The sequence below is a fragment of the Mucor mucedo genome (assembly GCF_025094135.1).
Source record: "Mucor mucedo strain NRRL 3635 chromosome Unknown EV154scaffold_223, whole genome shotgun sequence".
Classification (NCBI taxonomy): Eukaryota; Fungi; Mucoromycota; class Mucoromycetes; order Mucorales; family Mucoraceae; genus Mucor; species Mucor mucedo.
The window spans coordinates 14,400-40,520 of NW_026252507.1; the positions used below are offsets into that span (position 1 = coordinate 14,400).

General features: G+C 36.9%; 8 protein-coding genes across 8 annotated transcripts; 6 read left to right on the plus strand and 2 right to left on the minus strand.

Annotated features, from left to right (window-relative positions):
- The first annotated feature begins 922 nt into the window (after positions 1-922).
- Positions 923-1,965, plus strand: EV154DRAFT_531214 (uncharacterized protein). The gene has a single exon (XM_051603815.1). It carries the CDS (start codon positions 1,000-1,002, stop codon positions 1,735-1,737), a length of 738 nt encoding a protein of 245 aa, XP_051450794.1. The 5' UTR covers positions 923-999; the 3' UTR covers positions 1,738-1,965.
- A 556-nt stretch (positions 1,966-2,521) lies between these two features.
- On the minus strand, positions 2,522-3,938 carry EV154DRAFT_134376 (uncharacterized protein). Its single transcript, XM_051594040.1, has 5 exons — positions 3,717-3,938; positions 3,543-3,622; positions 3,360-3,468; positions 2,812-3,278; positions 2,522-2,753 (listed from the first exon to the last, which is right to left on the minus strand). The coding sequence occupies exons 1-5, from the start codon at positions 3,850-3,852 to the stop codon at positions 2,568-2,570; spliced, it is 978 nt and encodes a 325-aa protein (XP_051450795.1). The 5' UTR covers positions 3,853-3,938; the 3' UTR covers positions 2,522-2,567.
- A 997-nt stretch (positions 3,939-4,935) lies between these two features.
- EV154DRAFT_134419 (uncharacterized protein) lies at positions 4,936-6,209 on the minus strand. Its single transcript, XM_051594041.1, has 6 exons — positions 6,006-6,209; positions 5,910-5,943; positions 5,575-5,853; positions 5,388-5,518; positions 5,013-5,321; positions 4,936-4,955 (listed from the first exon to the last, which is right to left on the minus strand). The coding sequence occupies exons 1-5, from the start codon at positions 6,049-6,051 to the stop codon at positions 5,146-5,148; spliced, it is 666 nt and encodes a 221-aa protein (XP_051450796.1). The 5' UTR covers positions 6,052-6,209; the 3' UTR covers positions 4,936-4,955; positions 5,013-5,145.
- A 5,261-nt stretch (positions 6,210-11,470) lies between these two features.
- Positions 11,471-12,990, plus strand: EV154DRAFT_571335 (uncharacterized protein; the record flags this gene model as incomplete). The annotated part of the gene is made up of 2 exons (XM_051606256.1): positions 11,471-12,589; positions 12,667-12,990. The coding sequence occupies 2 exons, from the start codon at positions 11,471-11,473 to the stop codon at positions 12,988-12,990; spliced, it is 1,443 nt and encodes a 480-aa protein (XP_051450797.1).
- A 728-nt stretch (positions 12,991-13,718) lies between these two features.
- EV154DRAFT_531223 (GCN5-related N-acetyltransferase) lies at positions 13,719-14,387 on the plus strand. Its single transcript, XM_051603816.1, has one exon. It carries the CDS (start codon positions 13,828-13,830, stop codon positions 14,290-14,292), a length of 465 nt encoding a protein of 154 aa, XP_051450798.1. The 5' UTR covers positions 13,719-13,827; the 3' UTR covers positions 14,293-14,387.
- Positions 14,388-15,140: 753 nt separating this feature from the next.
- EV154DRAFT_453593 (uncharacterized protein) lies at positions 15,141-16,122 on the plus strand. Its single transcript, XM_051597293.1, has 3 exons — positions 15,141-15,334; positions 15,433-15,531; positions 15,594-16,122. Exons 1-3 carry the CDS (start codon positions 15,258-15,260, stop codon positions 16,021-16,023), a joined length of 606 nt encoding a protein of 201 aa, XP_051450799.1. The 5' UTR covers positions 15,141-15,257; the 3' UTR covers positions 16,024-16,122.
- Positions 16,123-16,844: 722 nt separating this feature from the next.
- Positions 16,845-18,094, plus strand: EV154DRAFT_134470 (BTB/POZ protein). The gene has a single exon (XM_051594042.1). It carries the CDS (start codon positions 16,998-17,000, stop codon positions 17,595-17,597), a length of 600 nt encoding a protein of 199 aa, XP_051450800.1. The 5' UTR covers positions 16,845-16,997; the 3' UTR covers positions 17,598-18,094.
- A 990-nt stretch (positions 18,095-19,084) lies between these two features.
- On the plus strand, positions 19,085-24,664 carry EV154DRAFT_134484 (P-loop containing nucleoside triphosphate hydrolase protein). The gene is made up of 7 exons (XM_051594043.1): positions 19,085-20,179; positions 20,282-21,401; positions 21,470-21,772; positions 21,833-22,070; positions 22,144-24,308; positions 24,377-24,492; positions 24,567-24,664. The coding sequence occupies exons 1-6, from the start codon at positions 19,232-19,234 to the stop codon at positions 24,400-24,402; spliced, it is 4,800 nt and encodes a 1,599-aa protein (XP_051450801.1). The 5' UTR covers positions 19,085-19,231; the 3' UTR covers positions 24,403-24,492; positions 24,567-24,664.
- The last annotated feature ends 1,457 nt before the right edge of the window (positions 24,665-26,121 follow it).

The following is a 26,121-nucleotide window of genomic DNA, read 5'->3' on the forward strand; positions in this document are numbered from 1 at the left end:
AATATTGTTATTTTTGGCATTTTGGTTTATGTGTGAGTGGTGTGTTCAATAAAGACCCCGTGAGTTTTATTCCCAAAAGATGCCACACTTTTTTTTTTGTATGTTTCCGTCATCAGTTAAAACATTAGGAAAAAACTGAAACGACGGGTGTTACTTCTCTTTAAAAAAAAAGCTTAAATTTTTTTTTTTTTTTATTATTTGAAGCACAGGCCCGTGGATACCACACCCCCCAATTAACATGTGATTGTAAAAGAAACAGATAGGATAATTTGGCTGAAAATCATCATGAGTCAAAAAATAAAAAGGTTTGAACATTTTTTTATGGTTTTATCTATTTTATAAGTGTGTGTGTGTGAGTCTATAGACAACAGAAATAGAATAGCTGTCCATGCGTGCTGACTTGAAGAAAGTTGGAACACAAAAAAAAAGTGTGTAATCCCACGGTGGAAAAGAGGAAAGAAATGAATGGGGGGGTTCAGGAACAATAAAATAACATTGTGTAATTGTTTAGTCTTTTGCATAATCAGGGGCCGTTGTCGGATTTACTGTATTGATGGGATCCGTTAATTTATATAATGGGATTTTTTATTGTAGTGAAATAAATAGTGTGTGACCCATGACTGCTGGTAAAATAATAATAAAAACTCACTTTTGGAAAGGGTTGATTGGGGTACATTTTTTTTTTTTATTATAATTTATTTATATTGACTTTTTTTGCGCTAAAACACCCTTCTCAATTGATCATGTAGAGTATTTAGAATAACAAACAAGCACTATAGTTGTTTGGGATGAGATAATAGTGCATGACTCTCATAACTTTTTTTTTTCTTTTTTTTTCCTTCCCCCAGTCGTTTCTTATGATATAAAAGGCAATAAAAATTAGGGTCCATATAAAAAACTTATAATAGCCTACTTTTGACGGAAAAAGGATATATAAATTGTTGTTGTAGATTTCTCTTTATTTCTCTTTATTTCTCTCTCTCTTTTCTTTTCATTTTCATGAGCACCTCACTTGGACGCCCTTATCAGTGTAACTTTTGCCACAAATCATTTTATAGATTAGAGCATAAAGTACGTCACGTACGTACACACACAGGAGAAAAACCCCATCAATGTACATTCCCCCAATGCGATAAAAAGTTTGCTCGTTCCGACGAATTAAGTCGACATATTCGTGTTCATACTGCTCCGCCATCGGTGCTATTACAACGACGTAGAAAGATTCGTCGATTTAATCATACATCTAAAACCTCAAGGTCTCTAGATGATGAGGAAGCTTATCTAAAGCAACAACAACATTGCTCTATCCTTCGATTCATTCATCCAAGCCAACAACAACAACAACAGCAGAACATACAGCAGCAGCAACAGCCAATACAACAAAAGGCTAGAATGAGTCCATATAAACAATCCTGCGCCAAATTAAATCATTGCCCCGTTTCAAGTTGTTTTAAATCTTTTTGGCGAAAAGGTCAATTAGCTCGTCATATTGAGAAACAGCATAATGTATTACTTTCCTATGACGAATTAGATGACGTCGACAAACTTTCCTTAATGTTTAATGCACCACCTTCACCTTGTCTGTCTTTACCAAGTTCCTGTTCTTCAGCAGCAGAGGAAGAATGGTCGCCAAAGGAAGCTTATTTACCTCCACTGGACTATAAACCAATCATGTGTGACACAAATCGTTTACCTTCAATCAAATCTTTATTAATTATGCAACAAACCTTCCCCTAATAATAACAATAATAATAATATAATCCCCCCCTCCCTCCCTCCCTCCCTCCCAACCACCATCACCATCCCAACAGCCCCCCCTTTCAAATTCTCCCCCTTTTTTTTTCCCTTGTATGTTTTGGGGTGGTTGTATGTAAATATCGTAAAACTCTCCTTGCTGAACCATGATTTATTACTATTCTATGCCTATTAATAAACATTTCACATATATATATTGCCTATAAAAAATGTTTGCAAAAGGAGAGAGAGTGTGTGTGTGTGTGTGTGGAAAGGGAGCTTTTTTTTTTTTTTTGGGGTCTTAAATAGTTGCATTTCAAATGAACTTCTTTTCTTTCTTTCTTTTATCTAAACAGTCAAAAAAGAATGGCATTGAACAAGAAGCAAGAAGAAGACGATGTACCACTTGTACAATACCTTTTAGAATCCAAAAAGGGATATTTCAATCGGATCTCTCCACCCGTCATGAAGCTCAACACACAAAAATTACCTCTTCACCGAAGACCTTCTTGTCCTACCACGCCGTTATCCTTATTAGATACGTTTTCCGATGATGAGGATGACGAAGATTTAGTACCTATTGGTTTTATCACCGCTCATCAGCAACGTAAAGGAGGTCAACTTCAATCTGCTGCAGAAAAATACAAGGAAAAGGTCAAGGCTCAATTAAATGATATCAATATACTCGTAGATGATGATGATGATGATGTACCATTATCCAAGTCATGTTTTTTTATTTAAAAAAAAAAAGAAAAAAAAAAAAAGAAAAATTTTATTGCTGCTGGTTTTTCAATAAAATAGATATATTTATATATTATTATTTTTTTTTTTTTTCAGTGAAATGAGCTGCTGCTATTGGTTGTGGTGTTGACAAAGGATGCCTTGTTTCGTAAATCTTCTTCTTTTGCATTGGCTTTTAATTCTTTCCATAAAGTCTCTTTTTGCATACTGGCTTTACATAATTTATTACGAGCTCCTTGAAGACGAGATATATATTCGTTGCTATAATTGATATTTTCCTATTGTGTACGCTTGAATTAAATATAAGCCCTTACAACATGTACAGAAATTACTCACTAATAACAACTCTTTCACTCTTTTCACAACCTCTTGGACTTCGGTATCTACATGCTCATCCTGATTCTCAATTTCTTTAATGGTGGCTACAACTTCGGCATCCAACACTTTTGGATCCAATGCCTCCACCACGTCGTCGTCATCGTCATTGTCGTTGTCGTTGTCGTCGTCTTCGGACGAAGCGGGGGCTTGGCTTAGAGTGGCAGCCGCTTGACTGGCAGCTTCCACATCTTGCTTGTATTTCTTGCGCTGTTCCAAGGTACGATCAAACGTCAGGTCCAAATAACGAGGATCGTCATGATGCATAATGGCAGAAAGACGGCACAAGATCTTGTTAAAGTTCTTTTCGCCTTCAATAAACTCCATGGATGTTCTGGCTAAAGCGTCAATCTGGGTAGAGAGTAGAATTCTTCTTAGAGCGGGTCGACGTACAATGTCGGTCGGTAATTCGATTGGACTCAGGATATCTTTTTTTTTTTTAAAGCATTTAGCAACAACAACAACAACAACAAAAAGCATCTTTTTTTTTTTTGCAAATGTTTTGTTACCTTCAATGTTGATGAGGGTATAAGGATCTTCTTCTTCATCGGATATACCATCTTCTAATCTTCTCTTCTTTCTCTTTACAATCGTTCTTTTCTTTCCTCCTTTTGTAAACTTGAAACTTGACGCGTAAGTACATGAAATAAAAAAAATATCAAGATATATCTATTTTTTAAAAAAAAAAAAACCTCTGTTTCTTCCGCAAGTGTCTTTGGTGCACGTAATTTATTTCCTCCAAACTGAGAATCGGATGGTGCCCATTTCTTCAGTGTGAAAAAAGTTAAGGAATAATAAGAGTTCAATTCAATAAAAAAAGTGTTTAGTCCATTAGTATCATTCAAAAAAAAAAAAAAAAAGGATATGTTTATAGCCTCGGTTATGAGCAACTAAACCAACTTGGTCAGTATCACTGTCTTCGTTGTCTTGTATCCATTTAGCAGCAGCAGGTGGTGGTGGTTGCGATGAGTTGTAATTACTAGAATGAGCTTCCATATTCATGATTTCTGCTGCTAAAAAAAAAAAAAAAAAAAAAAAGAGAGAGAGGGAAGAATTTATTTTTTTCTTACCCAGATTAGGTAGGCCTGGGGAGATATTTACAGATCCAATCAATAAAACGTACGCTGTGGGGAGTGGGGGAGGGGGAGCGGTTATTTAAACTTCTTTTTGAAAAAAAAGAGAGCATTTATTTTTGTCAGATGACAGCATGGCCCAGATTACCCGAAAATAAAATAAATAAAAAAAAGGGTTTGTTTAGTATCTGGGGGTGATCATGCAAAGAGAACGTAAAAAAACTCAGTATCGGCCAAAAGTCATACTTTTAGACATACGACTCAAAGGAGCAAATCTCGTTCTTTCTAAACAATGAAATATATAAAAACTCCTTATAATAGCTGAGTCTCGCCCATATTAAAACAATTAAAATTCCAAGTGAGATAGAATGGGGGAAACATGAAACGCAGTTAAAAAAAGGTGTAATTTAACTTTATATACAACTGCCTTCTGCTGGTAAATATTGGTCCACTTTCTCTTTAAAAAAAAATCTTTTGGTCATTTTTGTAAATCTTTTATTTTATTCGTTACTGCACATGTCACTTTTTATTATGATAAAGCATTTACGCGTGGAAAATTTGAAAGTATATATCAGGATGTTCAGGTCGGAACAAAATCTCCACCCGGCACTGAGAGATGATTGAGCCCTAAAGCAAACAGGTTATTTTTGCTTTATGTAAAGGAAAACTCATGAAATCAAAGCAAGCAGTCTTTTAGCAGCCAATGCTACTAACTAATCTCATATAAAAGTAGAAAATCAGTTATACAACTAGACGAATCTTATTCTAGTCTTTTTATAATTTATAAAACAAAGCACAATAAAGTTATCAAGAGTTTCATTTTATTCTCTTGTCCCATAGTTATCGCACAAGTAAATTAATGGATGGTTTTAGCACATGTGGCAAGATCTCGGACCCACGCAAACATGACTTTGGTATCCTTGACGAATTTTCGAAGTTCGGGAGAATTCAACAGACATTTTGAAATGATATAATTGAATCGAACATATTGATTTTGTAACTTGATCAGGACCTCGTAATAAATCAAATTGTCTACAAAAACAGAATACATGTTAATATATATGTCATATTTTGCTGGCTTATACTTACTAAAGTAGAGAACAGTAAAAAAATATATCTCTTCCACTTCGTTTGATTGTCTTCAAAGCATTGTCAAAGATTTTTTTTTTTGATGTCGCCGTCAAATTTTGCTGTTGACGAAGATACATTTCATCCTGCGAACTCAATAATCAACCATATTTCCTTTAAAAGGTTCGATATTCCAAATCAGATGGTTTGAATACTCAAGCGCATGTTTTTCAATTAAAACCGGACAGTCCAGGACGCCTTTAGCGTCATCCCAAACCCAATTCATCTGTTTTGGGCTGACCCGCGGTAAAATCATTACCGACTTCAATCCTATTCACAATACATTCTGTTAGGAGAGAATGAGATAATATCAAAACAAATAATATAAATATATACCATTTTTTGCATCAGAAAGAAATGCGCAAGTCAGCCATAAATGATTATCAATAATGGGTTGACTTGCATACGAGACTGCAGTTCGTTCACCAAGTCTCGAGGACTGGTCGGTGCTTCCATCAATTTTTAAGCTAAATAACAGAAAAATTAATAGAGAGTCAGCAGTCTGGAAACACTCATAACTTACAAATGCTCCGTCATAAACTTAACATAATCCCAGTCCTGATGATCTAAAGGGTCAAATGCTTTGTCGGTGAATTCATGAGGTTTTAGCAGCTCTTTGTGCCAAGCCATAATGGATTTGTCTTCACCAGTTAATCTAGTGACAAGGCTTTTGCATTCTGGGGTATATTCGTATTCTTTAAACTGGCATAGGTCTTGTATGATACTGATTATACTAGCTGGGAATTTATTTATGGCCATCTCGCGTGCGGCTGGGACAGTCCAATCAATGACACCATTCAAACTAGAATCGTAAAAGTGAGTAAATAAGTCCTCAATATTGGTATTTACTACTATTACCTGCACTGGTGTGCGAACGATTTGTTCCAAGCGCCTAAAATACAAAGAGTTTTAAACCAAGTAATATGCAAGTACTAAACAAAAAATTATTCTTACAATTTGTGTTTGTGTTTGGATGCTTCAAACACTGTAACCCAGACATGTATACCTATTTACAGTATGAGCACAGCTAAATGCAGTGTGTAAAATATCACGCAATCATTTTTTTTTTTTTAAAAAAAGTGGGGCCCGCTTCCCCACTTTATTTGTGCCAAACTAATTGCATTATCAGTCTGGCCATCTGTTGTAATTGTTGAGACACACGACTAGCTGTAGTTTCCCTTTCTTTAGATTCTCTCAAGTCCCAGTAGAGTTTATATTCTTTGCCGAATTTTGAATTTGGATCCTTACGCGTCTAGCAGTGATACATATGTTGGTAATATGTTAAAAATAAACAACCCAAAAAATAAACTTACATCAAACAGCCTGCTTCGGTCTATAGCCTGTTTTCGACATTCACGGTTACCTGCACTTTTGAGACTATCCAATGGTACTTTTATAACCGATGTTTGTGCTGTTTCGGTCCAAATGCTTGTAATTAGCGTACTCTACATAAGACAGGGTCGAATGTAGAGAATCACGCAATTGGCTTTGCGCTGTCTGGCCAAAGAGAGTGTCTACACCTACATCCCTTTTTTTTTTTTTAATTTTCTACATCTCTTTTAGAGTCACTTTTAAAGAAGAAATTATGTAACTTACAGCAATCTTGGCCATGCCCAACTAGACCAGTCTGATCACAACTATTTTCAGTGTAGCCACTACTATTTACAGTCCACCCATCAAATGACTGTCCAAACTCCCCCAAGAACTCAATCTAGGAGGTCGCCATCCAATAGCAAAAACTAACAGGAGTCGTAATATCGTAAGAATTACACTATAATTTATCCTTTAAATAAAAAGAACTAATAATTTAGAGCTTCTTGAAATGACAAAAGCCACTATCAACTTACCTTTTCATTATATTTTAAGAGTAAAGAAAAAGGGAAAAACAGTGTGAAACGGGCTATTTAAAGGCTGATAAACAAGAACTGGTTTATGTCAGGATGACCTAATCAAAAAAAAAAAAAGTATGTGAACGAACCTTATTTGTGGGCTGATAAACAAGAGCTTATGTCAGAATGATTAAATTGTTTATTTGGTCATCTATATTGTTTGGGCCTTTACTTAAAGTAGAAACTCAGAACTTGATAGTTGTCTATTAGTGTTTCAGCAGTAGTAGTAACATGTATTGATAATGAAGCATATATTATGGAAATCCGAAATACACGACTATCTTAAAGAGTTAAGATGATTCGGCATGTCCATCGACGTAACCATTTTTCTTGGACTCATAGGGTCGACTTATGTGTAGACCAGATTACGTTATTCTTAAAAATACCTTTGAAAAAAATACGGAGGTCTAGACATTTCCACAAAAAGACTTTATAAATAAGTAGACCCTTCCTTTCAACCTTCCCGTTTATCCATGCCCAAATCCATTTAACTTTCCAGAATGGTCAATATTTACCAGCTAGTTATTACTGTATCACTGCATAAAAAAAAAGTTGATCCCTTCTGTCCACTTTCCCCCTGAAGGAATGTAAAGAAAGTATTATGCTTTCGAAATAACTAAAGACTTTTTTCGTTGATATTAAATATAGAATTAGAATGTCAAAAGTTTATTATTAATAAAAAACAAATCACCAAACAAAATCCAACCTCCCACATCCATCAAACAAGATCGTCTTTAACCGGGTGGCTTCAATATGAATAAACTTTACCTTTGGCTGTTGCATGCGTAAATGCTGCTTATATATCTCGCTGTCAATACTTTGTGATAGATTATGCGCTGTGTTACTGAAATCATCGAAAAAGAAGTACATGTCGTCTTTCTCTATAAATTTAATGCGAGCATACACCGGACTTGCAAAATTTAAATGAAGTGTATCGGTCACACTGGTAGGAAGCGACAGATGCAACTCGCCCTGTTCGTCAAGTACAGGTAAACGACAATGCGTCAACTTTAAAGACACATGATGAAAGTAGCTCAAGAAATAATATAGACATCCAACAGCTGATACGTCACATTCGTTTAATTCGATAGCTCCAACAGAGAGGCAATACCTTGATCCGTGCAATGATCCTGCCGTAATTCTACCACGGGTGAAAATTAACTTTCTTGTATAGTTCAGTCGATGAATATTCTGCAGCACATAGGGGTTGAGCATATCGCCTTTCAGGTGGAAATGAAGAGTTTTGAAATTCATACTGATCTTTTCGTCTGTTAAAATTTTGCTTGTAACATACCCCACGTACCACATATCCTCATACCGTGGAGAATGAGTTACAAAAGTCAAATTCATGTTTTTACTCTGATCATGAAGACTGCAACAAATAGATCGCTTGATATTGCTTTCATAATGGATATCAACCACCCCACTGATCACTTCATTGTTGACAGTCATATAATACTTTTCCAGCAATAATACACAATCAGTAATCTCAAATGAGTTGCAAATCTCGAGATGGTATCTCCGTAAACTGGTGATATACTGGATCACACCTCGAAATAACTCGTCTCGAATAAGTTCCACTCCTCCGTTAAATTTTAATTGCAGATCTTCAAGTGCCCTGAATTTATACATGATAATGCGTAAATCTTCTGCAGTAATGGCTCCATCATACGTCAGATGTAGAGTCCGGATGGTTGGATACACGTCTCTCTTACCCCAACATAATAAAAGTTGAGCATCCGTTTTTTGATCTTTCAAGGTAGCATGCATCTTTTCTAACTTGGGCATTGACCGTAGAATATCACCACACTCCATCAAGGATTGCATTAACCCCGGGTTTACAGTGACACATGTTAGGCTCTGAAATAGATCACTTTCCCTAACCGTCTTTAATGTTTTTGCTCCAATATAAAAGTGTTGTAAGCAATGCATCATTGTTACGGCACATCGTTTATAATGAGCCCATGCAGAATCGCTGAAAGAAAACGGATAAATGATATTCTCTAGTTTCCATACGTTGTATTGGCTGCGTAACGAAGCTTCAAAATAATTCCATTCGTCTACATCCAGCTCATGGTTAAACTGTATCTCTGTCACATGGGGGCATTGGATCATTAATAAATCGATTGTGTCTAGCGCTGAGATGGTAAAATTTTTGGGGACGGCTAGGGAGTGGATATTCATTTTTGAAACAAATCTGCCAGGTTTGGAGTTACCATGGAGAATCGTATGAACAATTGGGTCTGTTTCTTCTACTGTGATGGTTACCTCCTTGTACAGTTGTTGTTGTGATAGGGTATACCATCGTCTGTTGATTCTCATCAGGGTGTTTACATCTGTAGGAGCTGTATGACTCAAAATTTTAAAGATTACTTCTGCTGGTAAAGCATCTCCCATAATCGATAGATCTTTTTTTTTTTTTTTAGAAAAAAAAAAAGTAAAAAATACCGCAGCAGCAACAAAAGAAAGCTTTTTTGTCTGATATTCTTTTTACTCAATCTATGTCACTTTATGTTTTGATAAGACAATAAAAATTGTGAACTCATTTTTGAAAGTGTATTTTAAGCTTTTATGGTTTGTTTTTGGACAAGGATGATAATGGACCTGAGCAACATTTTAAAGTTTAAATCCCTCCCCTTCCCCTCTTTGTTTTTCATCATTTTTTTTTAGGGTAAAAAGAAGCTGTTGGTAACCAAGTATAAATGGTTAGTATGAAATAAAGAAAAAGAAAGTCTTTGTTCCTTTAAAAAAGTTGGAGAATTGTCACGATAAATAAAGGTTCTTTTATCTACTAATCTCTGTGTAAACCCGAATTTTAAATTTTCCAGGGAACTGCGGGTGATTGTTGGATTTGAATGGTGAATTCAATCTGACAACAGCATGGAAACGGGGTGTTATTATTTTCATAGTATGTGCCTCAATCGACGGGTGTCCAGAACACCTAGGAACATTATCGTTTATCCATTCAATGATTTGGGTCTTTGGCTGATAGGTGCAATAAGAAACCGCAGTAAATAAACCAACCAGAAGATTTAAACACAGGGCTATTGATCTCATTAAATGATAGATAATTAAAAAATCGTACTAGTACGGTGTCTATAGACGTTAACATAATCGACGGGACGAAATAACGAGATAAACTTAAACTCGAAAAAAGTGCAGGTCTGTATCCAATCGTTCATTATTACCTCTGAGACTAAATTACGTCGTTCTAGAAATGTTGCTCTCAGCCAAGAAGTCAAAATAGAAAAACCTAACGGTGTTATAGTCTTGTTCGAATTGGTGTCAGTTCTGTAGATACCAAAATGAAGCCAGCTTCTACTATATAATCCCCACCCTTATAGTCTCTCTCTCTGTCTCAAAATCAAAAACATTTATAGACTCTAAATACCCTTTCCCTCAATCTAAATCACATTGTCGAATATGTATCCACCCTTATTCATTTATCGAAACTACAACCTAATTAAAATTAAATTGTACAAGCTCACAAAAAGAATTTTTGGTCCAAGCAAGGATGATTTAGACCACATCAAGATGGACACACAAGCGGTTTTAATGGCCACTTGTGGGGCCTACGATTACGACATTTCTCAAATCGTGGGCCCTCCCTTGGAATTACCAGATCTTTCAGACATTTGTACTTTTGATCTTCCCCACCTAGCTTAGGTTTTTTATTCTTTTTATTTATAAATATATATATTCATGCATAATGATTTATTAAAATTTATTGTTGTATGAATACATAATTTTCTTTGTTCCTAATTTAAATCTTGTGTTTATCCCATTTATAATCAAGCATGGGGTTTTCTGGCTAATACCGACTAATTTTTTTTTTGGCTGCATATATGTTATAATATGGCTATGCATTCTATAATTTTTCTCGTAGAAACATTATTGCGCCAGCTGCTTGGAACTGAGTTAGGAAAAAAAAAAAAAAGTTACACCAAAAAGCGGTACTACATTTCAAAGACTTCAATTTCCGCAAAATCAGTGGAACACATTATGTGATTTTGGCAACATCAATAAAAGACCAACTCCTCTTATTACCTTTGGTAACTTTTTTTAAGTTTGCAAGTGTCAATCGATATGACTCAGATAAAAAAAAAATAAAAAATTAAATGGCAAATGCTAACAAAATCTTGTTCTATTTTATAGTGGTTTTACTTGCAGGCACATTTAACACAATGTGCTTATTTAAAAAAAAAAAAATGAAACCATAAAAATCCCCCATATGACAAATGCACGCACCATCAGATCTAAAAAACCATTTCCTTGTTCTCTCAATTGATTCCACCTTCCAAATTGCGTGTCTTATTGTTTCCTCATTGTGATATATGTCAGGGTACATAATACAAATCTGTCCGTAACACCAACAAAACAAAGGTGGCATCCTCTCGTCAAAAGACTACCTATTCTTATATATATATATATATATTGCTCTTTAAAATAAAATAAAAAAACCCCTTCCGTTCTAAATTTAATAACTACTACTTTTTTTAAAAAAAGAAATACCACTTTCTCAATTCCACCATGTTGTTCAGAATAGCAGGCAAGTTATTTAAAGTTGCTTTCCTTGTGGCCAACCCCTTAAACTACTGTAATGGTCGAAAAGAAAGTACCTTTGCCTCTGCCAAAGAAGAATTGAGAAAAGTAAAAGAACTGACACGCAGACATCGTCGTTTTCTAAGACGTTTCCGTCCTAGAAGATATAGAAATACTCGAAGACGCAGTAGCAGTAGCAGTGGTAGTAGCAATAGCAGTAACAGCAGCAGAAACTTGCGTCAAAGATCTCGCTCAAATTCTCCCTCGTGTCCCAACAATGAGCTTCCCTCCGTCAGCACAAATCTTTCTGACAAGACGTCTACCGAAAGTTCTAAAAAGGATGTGGATACTTCTGGTACAGATGGTAGGGCTCCTTTGTCTGCTGAAGCCCAAGCAAGAAGAATAGCCTATAATAAAAAAAAGGCACTCATTATTTTAAAAAATGCAGCAGCAAAAGTTCAAGAGAAAAAAACAACTGCAGAACTGGTGAGTCATCTCGCTGTTGTGCCCAATATTAAAAAGGACGCGATTCCCCTAGAATTGGCGGTAAAAGTTAGTTCGGCAGCACCCAATGTAGAGTATACAAGTTCAACAGCACCTAGCTCTCTGATCACAGCAAGTAGCATAGCTGAAAATACAACTGAAGCCAGTTCTCTAACCTCTAGCGTTGGAGAAAAAAATGCAAAAGTGACTTGTAAATCTTTAGCAGATACAGACCCAGAAAAAGAAATCAATGATGATGAATTGATGAGAAGATCCAATAAAGTATCGGCGGATTTAGTTGCAGATATATTAAACGATGAAACCGTAAAGAAATTAAAAGAAGAAACCGAAAGAAGATTACAAGAAGAAGTTAATACAGCTGTTCCTAAAACGCAACAACAGATTCCCACCGCCATCCCTCAAAAAAAGCAAGATAATAAGGAAATACCACAAACAAAATCTGGGGTGTTGAATCATCAAAAAGAGTGCGTCATTAACACAGCATCAGATAAAGATGATGATGCAGAATTCCAAAAGATGTTTCTCGTCCTAACGCAAAAGGAAGATGTGTGTAGTATTTGTAAGGAAAAATATGATGATAGTTCCAGCTGCTCCGATCAACTAGTAAGTTCTTTGAGATAAACGATTTGATAAATAGGCTAATATGTTCATTTTTTTTTTTTTTTTAAAAAAAAAAAAAGGTGTCTGGCTCATCTCACTTAGAAGAAACAGCAACCGAAGAAAGCCAAAAAAAGTTTGAGCAAGAGAAGGAGTTTTTACAAAAGCAAGAAGACTTTCTGGTGCTACAACAAAACGCGCTCGAGGCACAAAACGAGCAAAACCAAATGTTCAATGAGCTCTTTCTTGAAGAGGCAAAGGAGACAGCTAATTTTCGCGGAGTCGTCATCCGTATCTCCAATGACAAGCAGCGATATGAGGAGGAAACAAACAGAATTTACACTATTTGTGGAAGCATGGCTTGCTTTGCTGCCCTAATTGCAACACATACAATCATCAAACTTTAACACAGCCAACTAATGATACTCTTTGTTTTATTACCACTCGTTGTAAATATTATTGTAACGAGCATTGCATGTGTACTTTTTTTTAATAATAGCTAATAAATATAACTCTTCAAGCCAACCTATAACCATGTCATATATATTCAGCCATAATAGCAATGTGAAATATTGCATATTGATATTAGCTTGTTCCAAAAATAGAGCATTAGAATGTTTACTTGTTGTGACATGCATATTGATGACGATTAGATATTAAAACTCGTATCGTTGGTTGGATCGTTAAAATTCATTGCATTAAATAAAAGAAAAAATTTAATTTCAGCCAGTATATAAATTTCTGTTTTTTGATCAAGGACAGTTGTAGCAATTTGGCCCCTTTTTTTCAAATATTTTTATGTTGTGATTTCAACCATTTTTTTTCTGTTGGCTTGGAAAGGGAGCGCTATTTCAGCTAATACGCGCGTTCGACTATAAGCGGGGGGGGGGGTAATAAAATAACTGGCTGACACGATAAGTTGTACAAGTAAGATGTTACTCACCTTCTTTAATAACAAAACATTGTGTTCAATAACAGCAAAAAATAAAAATACTAACAGACCAACTTTATAGGGTTGTAGAAAAATTGGAAAGATGGACTGGCGATTTATTTGCGTAGTAGAACTTTAGGTCCGTTATTTTGGTACTACCAGTGGTGTGGACCTTGAATTCACTGACAGAATGATTTATAAAGGCAAGAATTCTATCTTTTTCGTCTCCTTTTTCCTTTGATATTAGTATTAATCTTGTAAGTAAAATAACTTGAATATCTTGAGTATAGTTTATTAATGGAGGAGCCGACATATGTATGGTGAAAAAACAAAAAAGATCAATCTCATTATGGTCTCTATTGAATATTCTATTGTTGAATCTGTTCCTCCCGCTGAAAAGTTCTGTGAGCTGAGAAAGCGAGCCGGTTTATCACCAAAGTCTGTCGAAGTTGCAAAGAGAGCACTTCCACACACGGTATATGGTGTTTCTGTGGTGAATAATCAAGATAATTCTATCGTGGGTATGGGAAGAATCGTTGGTGATAGGTACTTGGCGCTTACAATTGTCGATGTCGCGGTCTTCCCTGAACATCAAAAAAAGGGACTTGGTAAACTCATTATGGAGACTCTCATGACCTACATCAAGGCTAATGTCACTCGTGATTGCTACATTACTCTCATGGCAGACGGTGACGCTAAATTTCTTTATGAAAAGTATGGTTTCATAACTGGTTTGCCTATTTCTTTGGGTATGTATTACAGTCATCCCAAGCAATAAAAACAAATACCCCAGCCTTTTTTTTATTATTATTCTTTCTTAAACCTTCTTTTTTAATGGTTTAACATCTGATTATTATTTGACGTTGAGCCCTCTTGTTTTCTGGAAATGGTGTGAATTTGATGTAAACAGTATGATTGTACTACGAGAATGTGTCACAATTCACTGGTACTAAATATAGGTTATCAGATTTTTTTTTATTACATTGTAAATTCACGCAGCCCTTAAAGCTAATAAAATGTGCATTTCGTGCTGGAAAAGGGAGTCTAGATTGTATCTAGATCAACTACGTATATGGACATGCCGAGGAATGGAACATAAAGTCGCTTTATCTATGGACCTTTCTTAATATAGACGTAAAGAAAAGGATCTGATAAAGAAATAATCCATGTTATTGACCTGACAGATGATGTAACAACATATTTTATTAGTAAACTAACCGTTTTACATCATTACACAAAAGGTCATGGCATTAAAAACTTAATTTAATCGTTCCTTGTTTCAACTGTATATTATCGTCAGCATTATAAGGCAATTTCCGCACGAAACAATCAGATAAGCAACGAGTTTAATAAACTGTTCACCCGAATCTTTTTGTATAAAATCATGCGCGAGGGGCAAATGCAGTCGCTCTCCTTTCCAAGTCAGACTCTATCGAAAATTTGTGGCTTATCAAGCTCATTCTTGATCCTGAACACTATGAGGAAAAAAGCTCGAAAAAGGAATTGAATAACCTGAATTGGCGAATAGAGCAAGAAACAAACTCTTTTGCCAGTGACTCTGAGCTATCTCATGCAGTACTGCTTTACCTGCCTTATTTCGTAAAAAAAAAATCAACATTCGAGATACAAAAAGGAACGAAAATGATTGGCCTAGATTTTTTTCGAGAAAAAAAAAATATTTTTTAAGTGTGCAGGCGAAGCCAGTTAATCTACTTCTTTTGCATCCATACACATCTTTAAACAATGTCTGTTACTCTCGAACTCCCTTTAGCTCTTATCATTCTCGAAGCTCACCTTGCTGAGAACAAGTTCATTGCCTCGTATGTATTCTTTTCTGTTTTTTGTTTCATTGGAACCCTTCCAGTTCAACTTTTGTAAATTTGGTGGCTTAGTATTGACATTTTTTTTTCTTCTGTAGTGATAAGGCTACTGAAGCTGATGCTGCTGTTGCCAAGGCCTTAGGTTCCGCCCCTGCTGCCGAGTTCGTCAACGTCAACAAGTGGTTCTCCGAGGTTAAGTAAGTAATAGTCTTGTTCGGTCGTGATTCGTCGTACTTACGCGTTTATTCTTTTACAATAGGCCTACTGAGACCGCCGCTCCCGCTGCCGCTGCCACTGAAGAAGATGATGACATTGATCTCTTCGGTTCCGATGATGAGGAAGTTGATGAGGAAGCTGAGAAGCTTAAGGCTCAACGTGTTGCTGAATACAACGCCAAGAAGGCCGGTAAGCCCAAGCCTACTGCCAAGACCACCGTCACCCTTGAAGTTAAGCCTTGGGATGATGAGACTGATATGGAGGAATTGACCAAGGCCGTCAAGTCCATTGTCATGGATGGTCTCCTCTGGGGTGGTTCTCAACTTGTTGCCATCGGTTACGGTATCAAGAAGCTCCAAATCAACTGTGTTGTTGAAGATGATAAGGTCCTCATGGAAGATTTATCTGATAAGATTTTGGAATTCGAGGATTTCGTCCAATCCGTTGATGTTGCTGCTATGCAAAAGATCTAAGTTTTCTTTTTTTTCTATCACCACAATAAATCTATCTGCAAATTAAATAATCGCTCTTGTGAATTGGTCAAATTCATGAGAGTGTTATTTGTTTAAACTATACACATACTTGTCATACACGTCCATCTATCATGCATTGAATGACTGATTACGATATTTTTCGCGTATAAAGTTGATTTTTATGTCTTGCTCACTTTTCAGAATCCCATTTTGCACACTGTATGAAAAAAACCACAGCGAAATAGAAATGCATTCGCTGTAGCTTCCAGCAATCTTAGATGTACCCAATTTCTGTCTACAGTACAGCAACTTTTTGCTGCTCACTTCACTAATAATAATTAATATCTACTCAGGATAACTTACGGACCCTCCATATAAAAATTTCCATATTTTGTAGCAGCTATCATCAACAAGTACTATTATTTCAAGTCAATAGTTTCGTCCACAACTTTAACACGATTATATCACTTTTATTTATCTATAATGTCGCCAACAATAATGATTTGCAAACAAGATGTAATGATTTTTTATACATTTTGTAAATAATCACATATTCTGATTTGAGTAATTTGTGTCTATATAAGTGAACACAATTACTATACCTTTCTATTGACGAGGTACACCTATAAAACATAATTATATGCTACATATTAACATCCTAAGCTTGTCTAGCTAAGTTACTCACATGAATAGCAAACCAAGTTTTGCAGTAGGAGGTCGTGTTACACAAGCATATATTCTTATATTATTCTTGTAGTTATGATTAAGTCAAGATGTAAGGAAAAAAAAAAAACTTAACATGTCCAAAAATTGAGTTCTTAGAGTAATTCGAAATAGAAAATGAATCATTTTTATCTATCAACTCTTCGGGGTCAAAAGTTGCCGCCAACTATGTCAGCTATCAATTTTTTATTTTACAGTTTTCATATGCATCTATCTTTCTTCCCTTTTACTCAAAGCACTATTGTATTATCATGACTGGTGAAGATATTGTAAAACTAAACGTTGGGGGCACAAACTATGTAACAACCCACGATACCCTGCGTGAATCCGTTTATTTGACATCATTGGTCGACGGGGAATGGGACGAACAAACAAGTGATGAAATCTTTATTGATAGAGATGGGTTTCTGTTCCGATTTATTTTGCTATATCTTCGAACTGGAGATTTTGACATCGAAAAATGTTATTTAAAGAGTTTGAAAAATGAAGCAGATTTCTATGGTATCCCAGCTTTGAGCAACAAGATTGATAAAATCATGAATACCAAAGAGGAGGTTTTATATCAACTCCTTACTGAAGAGCAGTTTAATTGTAGTATAAATCATACAATTGACCCTTTTTTGTTGCCTTCGTATATCGGAAGAGTCAAGGCCATACCTTTTCAACTAATCTCATCAATTTCATGCCTGAGAAAAGTTTACCATTGCCCAAGAAAAATCTTTGTTCATACAGAGAGTTATCGTTGTGGACATAAATGTAACAGATTTCCTGTAAGTAGCGACTATGAAGCACATACATATGAAGATGTAAAATTATATTTGGTTCGTTTCAATACATTTGACGATGCATAATGTTGGTTATTGATATATGTGTATGCCCAATACCACAACGTCGAAATTGCCAACTGATAGTATCCAAACGTAATAAATACTTTTGCTTAGAATATGCGAATTGCAAAAATGTATAGCTGCATTAAATAATAAAGATAAAAGTTTCACCTTTTTTTAAAAATAAAAATCTAATCGGTTGTATAAGACTGTTCAGAATTCTGGTACTCATTTGTAATTAAACATTCTGGCTCTGCCGCGTTTACTTTACTCAGGGTCGATGTCATACCATGATAAATAGACGGAGTGGAGGTATTAATTTTCTGTTTGCTAGTACGAGTCATTACTTATCACGGTAAATGATAAATTTATCCATTATTTCAGAATTATATCAAGGAACACGAGTTACCTGATCTGTAATGACTTGTAGGATGAAGATACGTTAAAGGTTATTGTAAAAGAAACACCACAAAAAAAAGCTCGCAGTCATTACCATGCCTTTTGTAAACAATGGGAGATCATATACAACCAATAACTATTATAGAGAGTTCATGCCCTGAGTGTTAAAACTTTGCGGAATAATACCTATGTCCACGTGAATGGCTGAGATTACATTCATTCAAATGACTTTTTTATAGTCACAGGGTTAGAATTTCTTTAGATGAAACCAAGATAGAGGAAAAGAATTGTTCATTTGTCACAAGTTATAGGACATCTTAAATTCGGTAGTTTAAAGCTCATAATCAATGTTTTTTTTTGAATTTGATATATTTCTCACTACAAAAACACTACTGTTGCTTGTGAGAAAGAGCACATTCATTGTCCAAGTTTACGATCTGACAAAAACAGGGCACGCAATGGAAAGGATTCATTGGCTGTAGTAAGATTACACAAGAAAGCTGTATGGCTATTGTTGGGAGCTGATTTGTAAGTGATCGTAGCACAAAGGAGTTTGGAATTACGACAAATCTCACGATAGAGTGTGATTATGTCTCACATTTTCAATGGGAAAAACCACCGTCTACTGTACTGGAAAAAAAAAAGAGAGAGGGAGCAAGGGTATGATATTAGAATATTATTGCTGTAATAGCTTATATGGAATGCGAGAGGATTTATGGAAAGAAAGAAAAAACCAAGGGGTCAGAATTTTACATCTCGGGGAATCAATAGATTTAATCCAAACGCCACCGTTTTGCACGACTGGGGTTGGATAAAAAAAAATTTTTAGACAAAAAAATTAAGGTAAATTGTTTATATTCTTTATTCTCTTTTGTTTTTCTATTTGAGCCGTTCATATAACGAAAAAGAAAGCTTTTGAAAAAAAGAATACTTTTTTTTAAAAAAAGAAAGAAAATACACTTGGTAAGTTTTTTTTTTTTTAAACAAGTATTGGTACAACACGTCAACTCTTTTGGACGCGAAGTATAAAACACGAACCAATAATAAAGACGCTTGTTTAATAATCCACAAAAAAAAAAAAAAAAAAAAAAAAAAAAAAAAAGCTGAAAACTTTTTTCCCTTCTTTAACGCTCTTTGTATATTCAATATATATAATTTTTTTTTAAAACGTTTAGGAGAAAATTTCCTTCTTTCAAGAAAAGATTTGTTATTAAAGGGGGAAAAAAAGTTCGAATTATACGGAGACTTTTTTTTTCACTATGGCCCAACAAAGAGATGGTTTTCAGAACTTTATGTCAAATTCAGCTTATTCAATGAATAGCCCGAATCAACCACAACAACAACCGTTGCCACCTCAACAGCAGCAACAACCGTCAACGAACCCAAATATGATAAATTTACAACAACCTACCCAAGGTTACAACGCTAACGTGGACCCAAACTTCTTTTATCAGCAACAGCAGTTTCTTCAGCAGCAGCGTTCTCCTCAACAGGCTACTCCTCAACAACTTCAACAGCAGCAGTTGAATTACTTAAGGGCACAGCAGCAACAGCAACAGCAGCAGCAGCAGCAACAGCTAAACTATAACCCTGCTAATAATCCTGCCGCTTTCAATGCTTATCAAAGACCTCCCGTCCCAGCTCAACCCTCGCCACAACAACAGATTTCTCCAATGTTAGTAAATAATACTTCTCCCATTGTGAATCGTCAGGCCATGTATTCAAACTCCATGATGAGCCAAATGCAATCCCCACAACAACCACAACAAATGAGACCTCAATTTGTCGCTGGGTATAGCCAACAACAGCAGCAGCAGGGACGGCCTTATCCTACCCCGCAGCAACAACAACAGCTGTCCCCCCAAGCATTACAAGCCTACCAACAGCAGTTGCAACGTCAACAGATGCAACGACAATTGATGATGCAGCAGCAGCAACATCAACATCAACAACACCAGCATCAGCAAGGTGGCTATGATCAACGCTTCCACAATTTACAACCTCATCCTAATCAGCAGCAGCAATTAATGATGCAACATCAAATGCAGCAACAACATCAAATTCAGCTGCAGCAACATTTGCACCAGCAACAACAATTACAACAACGTCACTTGGCTGAACAGCAACAGAGACCCAAGAGACCTTCAAGAAACGCAGCAAAGAAGAAACGTGTTTACGATGCTTCTTCAGACGAAGAAGAAGACTTTGTAAGTAGCAAATTCACTGTATATGTAGTCTCTCTTCTTTTTTTTTTTTTTTTTTTTTTTTTTTGGTACTGACGCGAAGTTCTCTTTTCCTTGAAACATTAGGATCTTGAATCTGAAGAGTCAGATAATGGCGCTGATAGTGAATTTGATGATAGTGATGGCGGAGAAAAGTCAAAGAAGAAGGGACAGGCAGTGGCTGAACCCGAAGAGCCTGTCATGATTCCGATGGGCACGGGTGTCTTTGAACGCATCTTAAATTATCGAAAAAATGCGGAGACCGGACAAGAAGAGCTTTTAATCAAGTACAAAAACACAAGTTTCCTTCATGTGGAATGGGTGCCACTGAAGCAGATTGAATCTGAACATTTAGGGAAGCACCGTGTCAAAAAGTTTTTACAAAAGTATTATGCAGAAGGCGAGAAGGGAGAAGATTTCAAAGACTATTTAAAGATGGATCGTGTCATCGATGATGGTGAATTAGAAGATCCTCATACCGGTGAAAGTAGAGTATATTATCTTGTGAAATGGAATAATTCATTTTATGATGCTTCTACTTGGGAGACGGAAGAAGATGTGAGAAAATGTGATAGCGTCCTATTAGATGAATTTATCTCTAGAAAGATCATTCCTCCAGAGAAGGCTGGTCCTTGTCCTCCTCGTCCTGATGTCACCCAATTTACTCATTATGCTGTATCACCTCCATACAAATACAACAATACATTACGTCCATATCAGTTAGAAGGTCTCAACTGGTTGAGATACTGCTACTATACTTTTAGATCCTGTATTTTGGCTGATGAAATGGGTCTGGGTAAAACTGTTCAATCCGTTGCTCTCTTAAACGACATCTACAACAACCTTCATATTCGTGGTCCATTTTTAATCATTGCTCCTTTATCCACCATTCCTCATTGGACTCGTGCATTTAATGCTTGGACTGACTTGAATGTGATCGATTTCCGTGGAAGTACCATGGCTCGTAACTTGATCGTTGAAACTGAGTTCCATTACCAAGACATTGAGGGCAATATCATTCCCGGCAAATATAAATTTGATGTGCTGATTACAACCTATGAAATGGCCTCTGCTGGTGCAATGACATTGAAGGATATTCCATGGCGTTGTGGTGTTTTTGACGAAGCGCATCGTTTAAAAAACAAGAATTCCAAGGTCTTGGAAATCTTGAGAACTTTTTACATGGATCACAAGTTGTTATTGACGGGTAAATTGACACACATATGGGATATTTTGGTATATGTATTAATTTTTTTTCTTCTTCTTTTTGATTAGGTACTCCCTTGCAAAATAATTTAGGTGAACTATATAGTTTGCTTCAATTCATGCAACCTGACATATACAATGACGAAGCTTACTTCTTTTCTGAATATGGATCATTGAAGACAGCTCATGAAGTCGAGAAATTACAAGCCTTATTACAACCCATCATGTTGAGACGTTTCAAGGAAGATGTTGAAAAGACAATTCCTGTCAAGGAGGAAACTGTTATTGAAGTTGAATTGACCAACCCTCAAAAGAAATGGTACAGGGCTATTCTTGAAAAGAATTTCAGTTTCTTGAAAAAGGGATCTAAAAGTAAGATTTTTTCCTGGTCATTCTAGTCTTTTACCGTACTAACTTTTTCGTTGTCAACAGCCAACAAGGAAATGCCTCACCTTCGTAACATTATGATGCAACTTCGTAAATGTTGTATCCATCCCTATCTTTTGGAAGGTGCTGAAGATGTGATTGTTTCCGAATGTAACGCTACTGGTCAACAAGAACAATTTAACTGTCTAGTCCAATCTTCTGGTAAATTGGTCTTGATCGATAAACTTTTGAGAAAATTGATTCAAGGTAACCACAAGGTTTTAATCTTTTCTCAATTCACAAGGTAAGAGAAAGAAAAAGTTGAATAATATGTATGTTTGTTGTCTAACGCTGAAAATCTGTTTTAATTATTATAGTTGTTTGGATATCCTGGCAGATTACCTTCGTGGTCGTAGTTATGCGTATGAGCGTATTGACGGTAGTGTTCCTGGTGATCAACGTCAAGCTGCTATTGATCGATTCTCGACTTTACCTATTGAAGAATCCTTTGTTTTTTTACTCTGTACCCGTGCTGGTGGTGTAGGTATTAACTTGACTGCTGCAGATACCTGTATTATCTTTGATAGTGATTGGAACCCTCAAAATGATTTACAAGCACAAGCCCGTTGTCATCGTATTGGTCAAACAAAACCCGTTCAAATATACCGTCTGATTTGTGCTAATACTTACGAGAAGGACATGTTCGATCGTGCTGGTATGAAATTAGGTCTTGATAAAGCCGTTATGGGCACGCACGATGATGGTAACGCAAACAAGACCACTGAATTGGGTCGAAAAGAAATTGAGGATCTTTTAAAGAAGGGTGCTTATGGCGCCATGTTGGATGATGAAGCAAGTGCAAAATTCTGTGAAGAAGATATCGACCAGATCCTTGAACGTCGTACAACTGTCATTAAACATGAAGGCAACGAAAAGGGCTCTGTTTTCTCCAAGGCTACTTTCTCTGCTGCTGTAGATGACGATAACATTGGTGTTGATTTAGATGATCCTGATTTCTGGGAAAAGTGGGCTGCTAAAGCACATATTGATACTACCGAATTACCCGATGAAAATACATTGATTGTATCTTTGCCTCGTAAACGTCGCCAAGTACAACGTTTTGGTACTCGTCCTGCTGACGGATCTTATTCTTCTAATGACAATGCAGACGATTCGGATGCTGCCTACGAAGAAGAGGCCGAGCCAAAGGCTTCTTTGCGTCGCGGTGGTGGACGTAGCGATCAAATCAGACCCTGGACCTTATCCGAAAAGACGAAATATGAACGCAAGTTGATGATTTATGGTTATGGAAGTTGGGACCTGATGGTGGCACATTTCCCTCGTCGTACCGAAAAGGATCTGAAGGCTGTCACACGTGCTTTGATGCGTAAAGTCTTACCTACACTTGAAAATGTGAAGAAAACGACAGAAGAAGATCGTAAATTGGTTCAAGATATTAAGAATATTCTCATAAATGACGCACGTGATGAGGTCAAGAAAAACGAAACCGTACCTTATATCGGTGCTACGAAGAAACAAATTGCTGAATTTAGATCCTTCTTAATTCAGGCTCCTGAAGATTATATCGATCATATTGAGCGTAAGGGTCGAAACTTCTTGCTTCGTATTCAAATGCTTCATTTGATCCGTGATAAAATCGTGCCGACCGATTGGGAAGAGGCAAAGGCATTGGAAATGCCAAAGGTAACTGGTTCCCCTCCTGCTCCTTGGTGGGGTGAGAATGAAGATCGCTGTCTTTTGTTGGGTATTTGTAAACATGGTTATCAACAATACTTGGCTATGCGTAATGATCCCGAATTCACCTTCTATGGTCGTAAGTATGATGATAGTCAGTCCGGTGTCTTAGAGGATGATGATGCCGCTCCTTCCACCGACAAGAATGATGACGCGGATAACAGTAGTCGACAAACTTCTTTAGAACCTACTCCACTTACTCCCAAAAAGAATATTCTTAAGCGTGACGAAGATAGTGATTACGAGGATAAACACGATAAGGATTATTCCGATGACGAGGAATATGATGGTAAGCAAAAGGTGTATGTCTGGCCTTCTAAGGCAGACATTGGTATGCGTCTTCGTCGTATCATTGCCGCCTTCTTGAGAGAAAGAGCCAATAGTACTCGCAAGAGAAAGTTACAAGAAAAGGTTGAAAAGAAGGAAAACGACCGTCAATCCCGTCAACGCCAAAAGGAATCCCGCGCTGCACAAAGACAACGCTCAAAACAAAACGAAGTCTCTAATCGCTGGACTAAGAAAAACAAGAGTGATTTCTTAAAGACCTTAATGTCATTTGGTGTAGAACGTGATGAAGATGATTTCAATTGGTCCCGTTTCAAGGAAATTGCTGGTCTCGAAAAGAAGACGGATGATTCTTTAACTCTTCATTATCGGGATACTCATGCTGCTTGTGAAGAAGCCGTGAAGCGTTATTTAAGTGAAGGTGGCCAAATCGCTCCTGCTGCCGGTGCAGATATGGAAACACCTGTCTCTTCTCCAAAGGATCACATGGATGCTGCCAGTCGTGAGTCTAGTGTTGAATTGAATGATAGTTTCAAGGATGATACTGATAATGTTGTGCCCTATGACAAGGCACGTCGTGCATTGAAGCGTATTGAACAAATGAATACCATTCGTGAAAAGGTGATTATACATCCTGACCTCGATACCCTTTTGCTTAAAGCTAGAAAGACTTCTGGTTTACCGACGTAAGACGATAAAACAAGAAAAATATGATTTAGAGAAGAAAAGACTCACTTTTTTTTTTTTTTTTTTTTTTTAGTTGGTGGGAAGTTCCTAAGCATGATAAAGCATTGTTGGAAGCCATTTGTAAACACGGAATCGGTCGCACTGATTTAATTGTAGAAGACCCCGAATTACCATTTTATCATGTGAAGCAAGCGCTAATCGAAGACGGTGATGAAACCGAAGGAGATGATGATGAAAATAAATCTGATAGTAGATTTGTCTGGCCTCGGGATCTTGTTGTTGCCCGTCGTATTGACTCTCTTTGTGATTTAGTTTTAAACCCTAAACCTTTGACTATTCGCCAAACTAGAAAGCGTAAGTCAACCGCCGGTACAGATAGTAGAAAAAAGATCAAGACAACGGATCCTATGAAGAATGAAGATTTGTTGAGTGAGGAGGAAATGGATGAAGATGAGGAGGAAGAAGAGGAAGAGGAGGAAGGAAATGCACCATCGCCTGCTGCAGATGACATTTCTAAAAAACCTCAAGAAGAAGTTCATCAAGCTAGACAATACTATGCAGAAAGCCGTGCCGAACACCCATATCAATATCGTGCTGAATATCGTCATGAAGAAGTTCGTCGTCCCCAAACTCACGCTGAACCTCAAGCTGCTGAACAATCTCGTATTGAAACCCATTATCATACTGATCCTCGTCATATCAATGAATCTCGTCATGTTGCTGAACCTCACCGTACTGCTGAACCTCACCAGGTTCTTGAACCTCGCTATGTTGCTGAGCCTCACCATGTTGCAGAACCTCACCATGTCGCAGAACCTCACCATGTCGCTGAACCTCACCATGTTGCTGAACCTCACCATGTTGCTGAAGCTCGCCATGTTGCTGAACCTCACCACGTTGCTGAAGCTCGCCATCTTCCTGAACCTCGTCATATTACTGAAGCTCACCATGCTCCTGAAACTCACCATGTTGCTGAAGCTCGTTATGCTGCTGAGCCTCGTTATGCTGCCGAAACTCGTCATGCTGCTGATCCTCGTCATGTTGAGCCTCAATACCACTCCGAAGTTCGTCATGCGGAACCTCGCCACGCCGAAGCTCAGTATCAAACGGAAGTGCGCCATGCTGAACCCAGACACGCAGAAGGTCATTATCAATCCGAGATTCGTCGTTCCGAACCTCAATATCAATCTGAAGTTCGTCGTACTGAGCCCCAGTATCAAGGCGAAAGCCGACATATTGAATCTCAATATCATGCTCAGGCACGTCATATTGAACCTCAATATCATGCTCAACCTCGTCATGTTGAAGCACAATATCATGTGGAACCACAATATGCAGAACGTCAATATCAACGAGTAGTTGAACCTCATCATACTGACCGTCCGTATCATATAGAAGCCCATCACTCCGAACGTCAATATCATGTCGAACCTCAGTACCGAGCCGAAGCCCAACATGTTGAACCTCATCTTGTTGAACCCAAGGAGAAAGAAGAGTCGAGATCAGACGAATAATCTGTTTGCTGTTCCCCTTTCTTTCTCTAATCCGACATGTAATATAGACACCTTCTTTTTTTTTAAAAAAACTACTTTTATCCCAAATTCGCCCTTTTTCGCTTTTTTTTTCTA

Excerpts from the sequence above, each read along its gene's own strand:
- EV154DRAFT_531214 (XM_051603815.1), top strand. The coding sequence starts at position 1,000 with ATGAGCACCTCACTTGGACGCCCTTATCAGTGTAACTTTTGCCACAAA.
- EV154DRAFT_134376 (XM_051594040.1), bottom strand. The coding sequence starts at position 3,852 with ATGAATATGGAAGCTCATTCTAGTAATTACAACTCATCGCAACCACCA. Across the intron at positions 3,469-3,542 it reads CACTTGCGGAAGAAACAGAG|TTTACAAAAGGAGGAAAGAA; the intron begins GTTTTTTTTTTT and ends TCAAGTTTCAAG. Across the intron at positions 3,279-3,359 it reads TACCCTCATCAACATTGAAG|ATATCCTGAGTCCAATCGAA; the intron begins GTAACAAAACAT and ends AAAAAAAAAAAG.
- EV154DRAFT_134419 (XM_051594041.1), bottom strand. The coding sequence starts at position 6,051 with ATGTCTGGGTTACAGTGTTTGAAGCATCCAAACACAAACACAAATT. Across the intron at positions 5,944-6,005 it reads TCCAAACACAAACACAAATT|GCGCTTGGAACAAATCGTTC; the intron begins GTAAGAATAATT and ends TTTGTATTTTAG. Across the intron at positions 5,519-5,574 it reads AAGTTTATGACGGAGCATTT|CTTAAAAATTGATGGAAGCA; the intron begins GTAAGTTATGAG and ends TCTGTTATTTAG.
- EV154DRAFT_531223 (XM_051603816.1), top strand. The coding sequence starts at position 13,828 with ATGTATGGTGAAAAAACAAAAAAGATCAATCTCATTATGGTCTCTATT.
- EV154DRAFT_453593 (XM_051597293.1), top strand. The coding sequence starts at position 15,258 with ATGTCTGTTACTCTCGAACTCCCTTTAGCTCTTATCATTCTCGAAGCT. Across the intron at positions 15,335-15,432 it reads GAGAACAAGTTCATTGCCTC|TGATAAGGCTACTGAAGCTG; the intron begins GTATGTATTCTT and ends TTTCTTCTGTAG. Across the intron at positions 15,532-15,593 it reads AAGTGGTTCTCCGAGGTTAA|GCCTACTGAGACCGCCGCTC; the intron begins GTAAGTAATAGT and ends CTTTTACAATAG.
- EV154DRAFT_134470 (XM_051594042.1), top strand. The coding sequence starts at position 16,998 with ATGACTGGTGAAGATATTGTAAAACTAAACGTTGGGGGCACAAACTAT.
- EV154DRAFT_134484 (XM_051594043.1), top strand. The coding sequence starts at position 19,232 with ATGGCCCAACAAAGAGATGGTTTTCAGAACTTTATGTCAAATTCAGCT. Across the intron at positions 22,071-22,143 it reads ATCTTTTCTCAATTCACAAG|TTGTTTGGATATCCTGGCAG; the intron begins GTAAGAGAAAGA and ends TAATTATTATAG. Across the intron at positions 24,309-24,376 it reads TCACATGGATGCTGCCAGTC|GCACGTCGTGCATTGAAGCG; the intron begins GTGAGTCTAGTG and ends CCCTATGACAAG.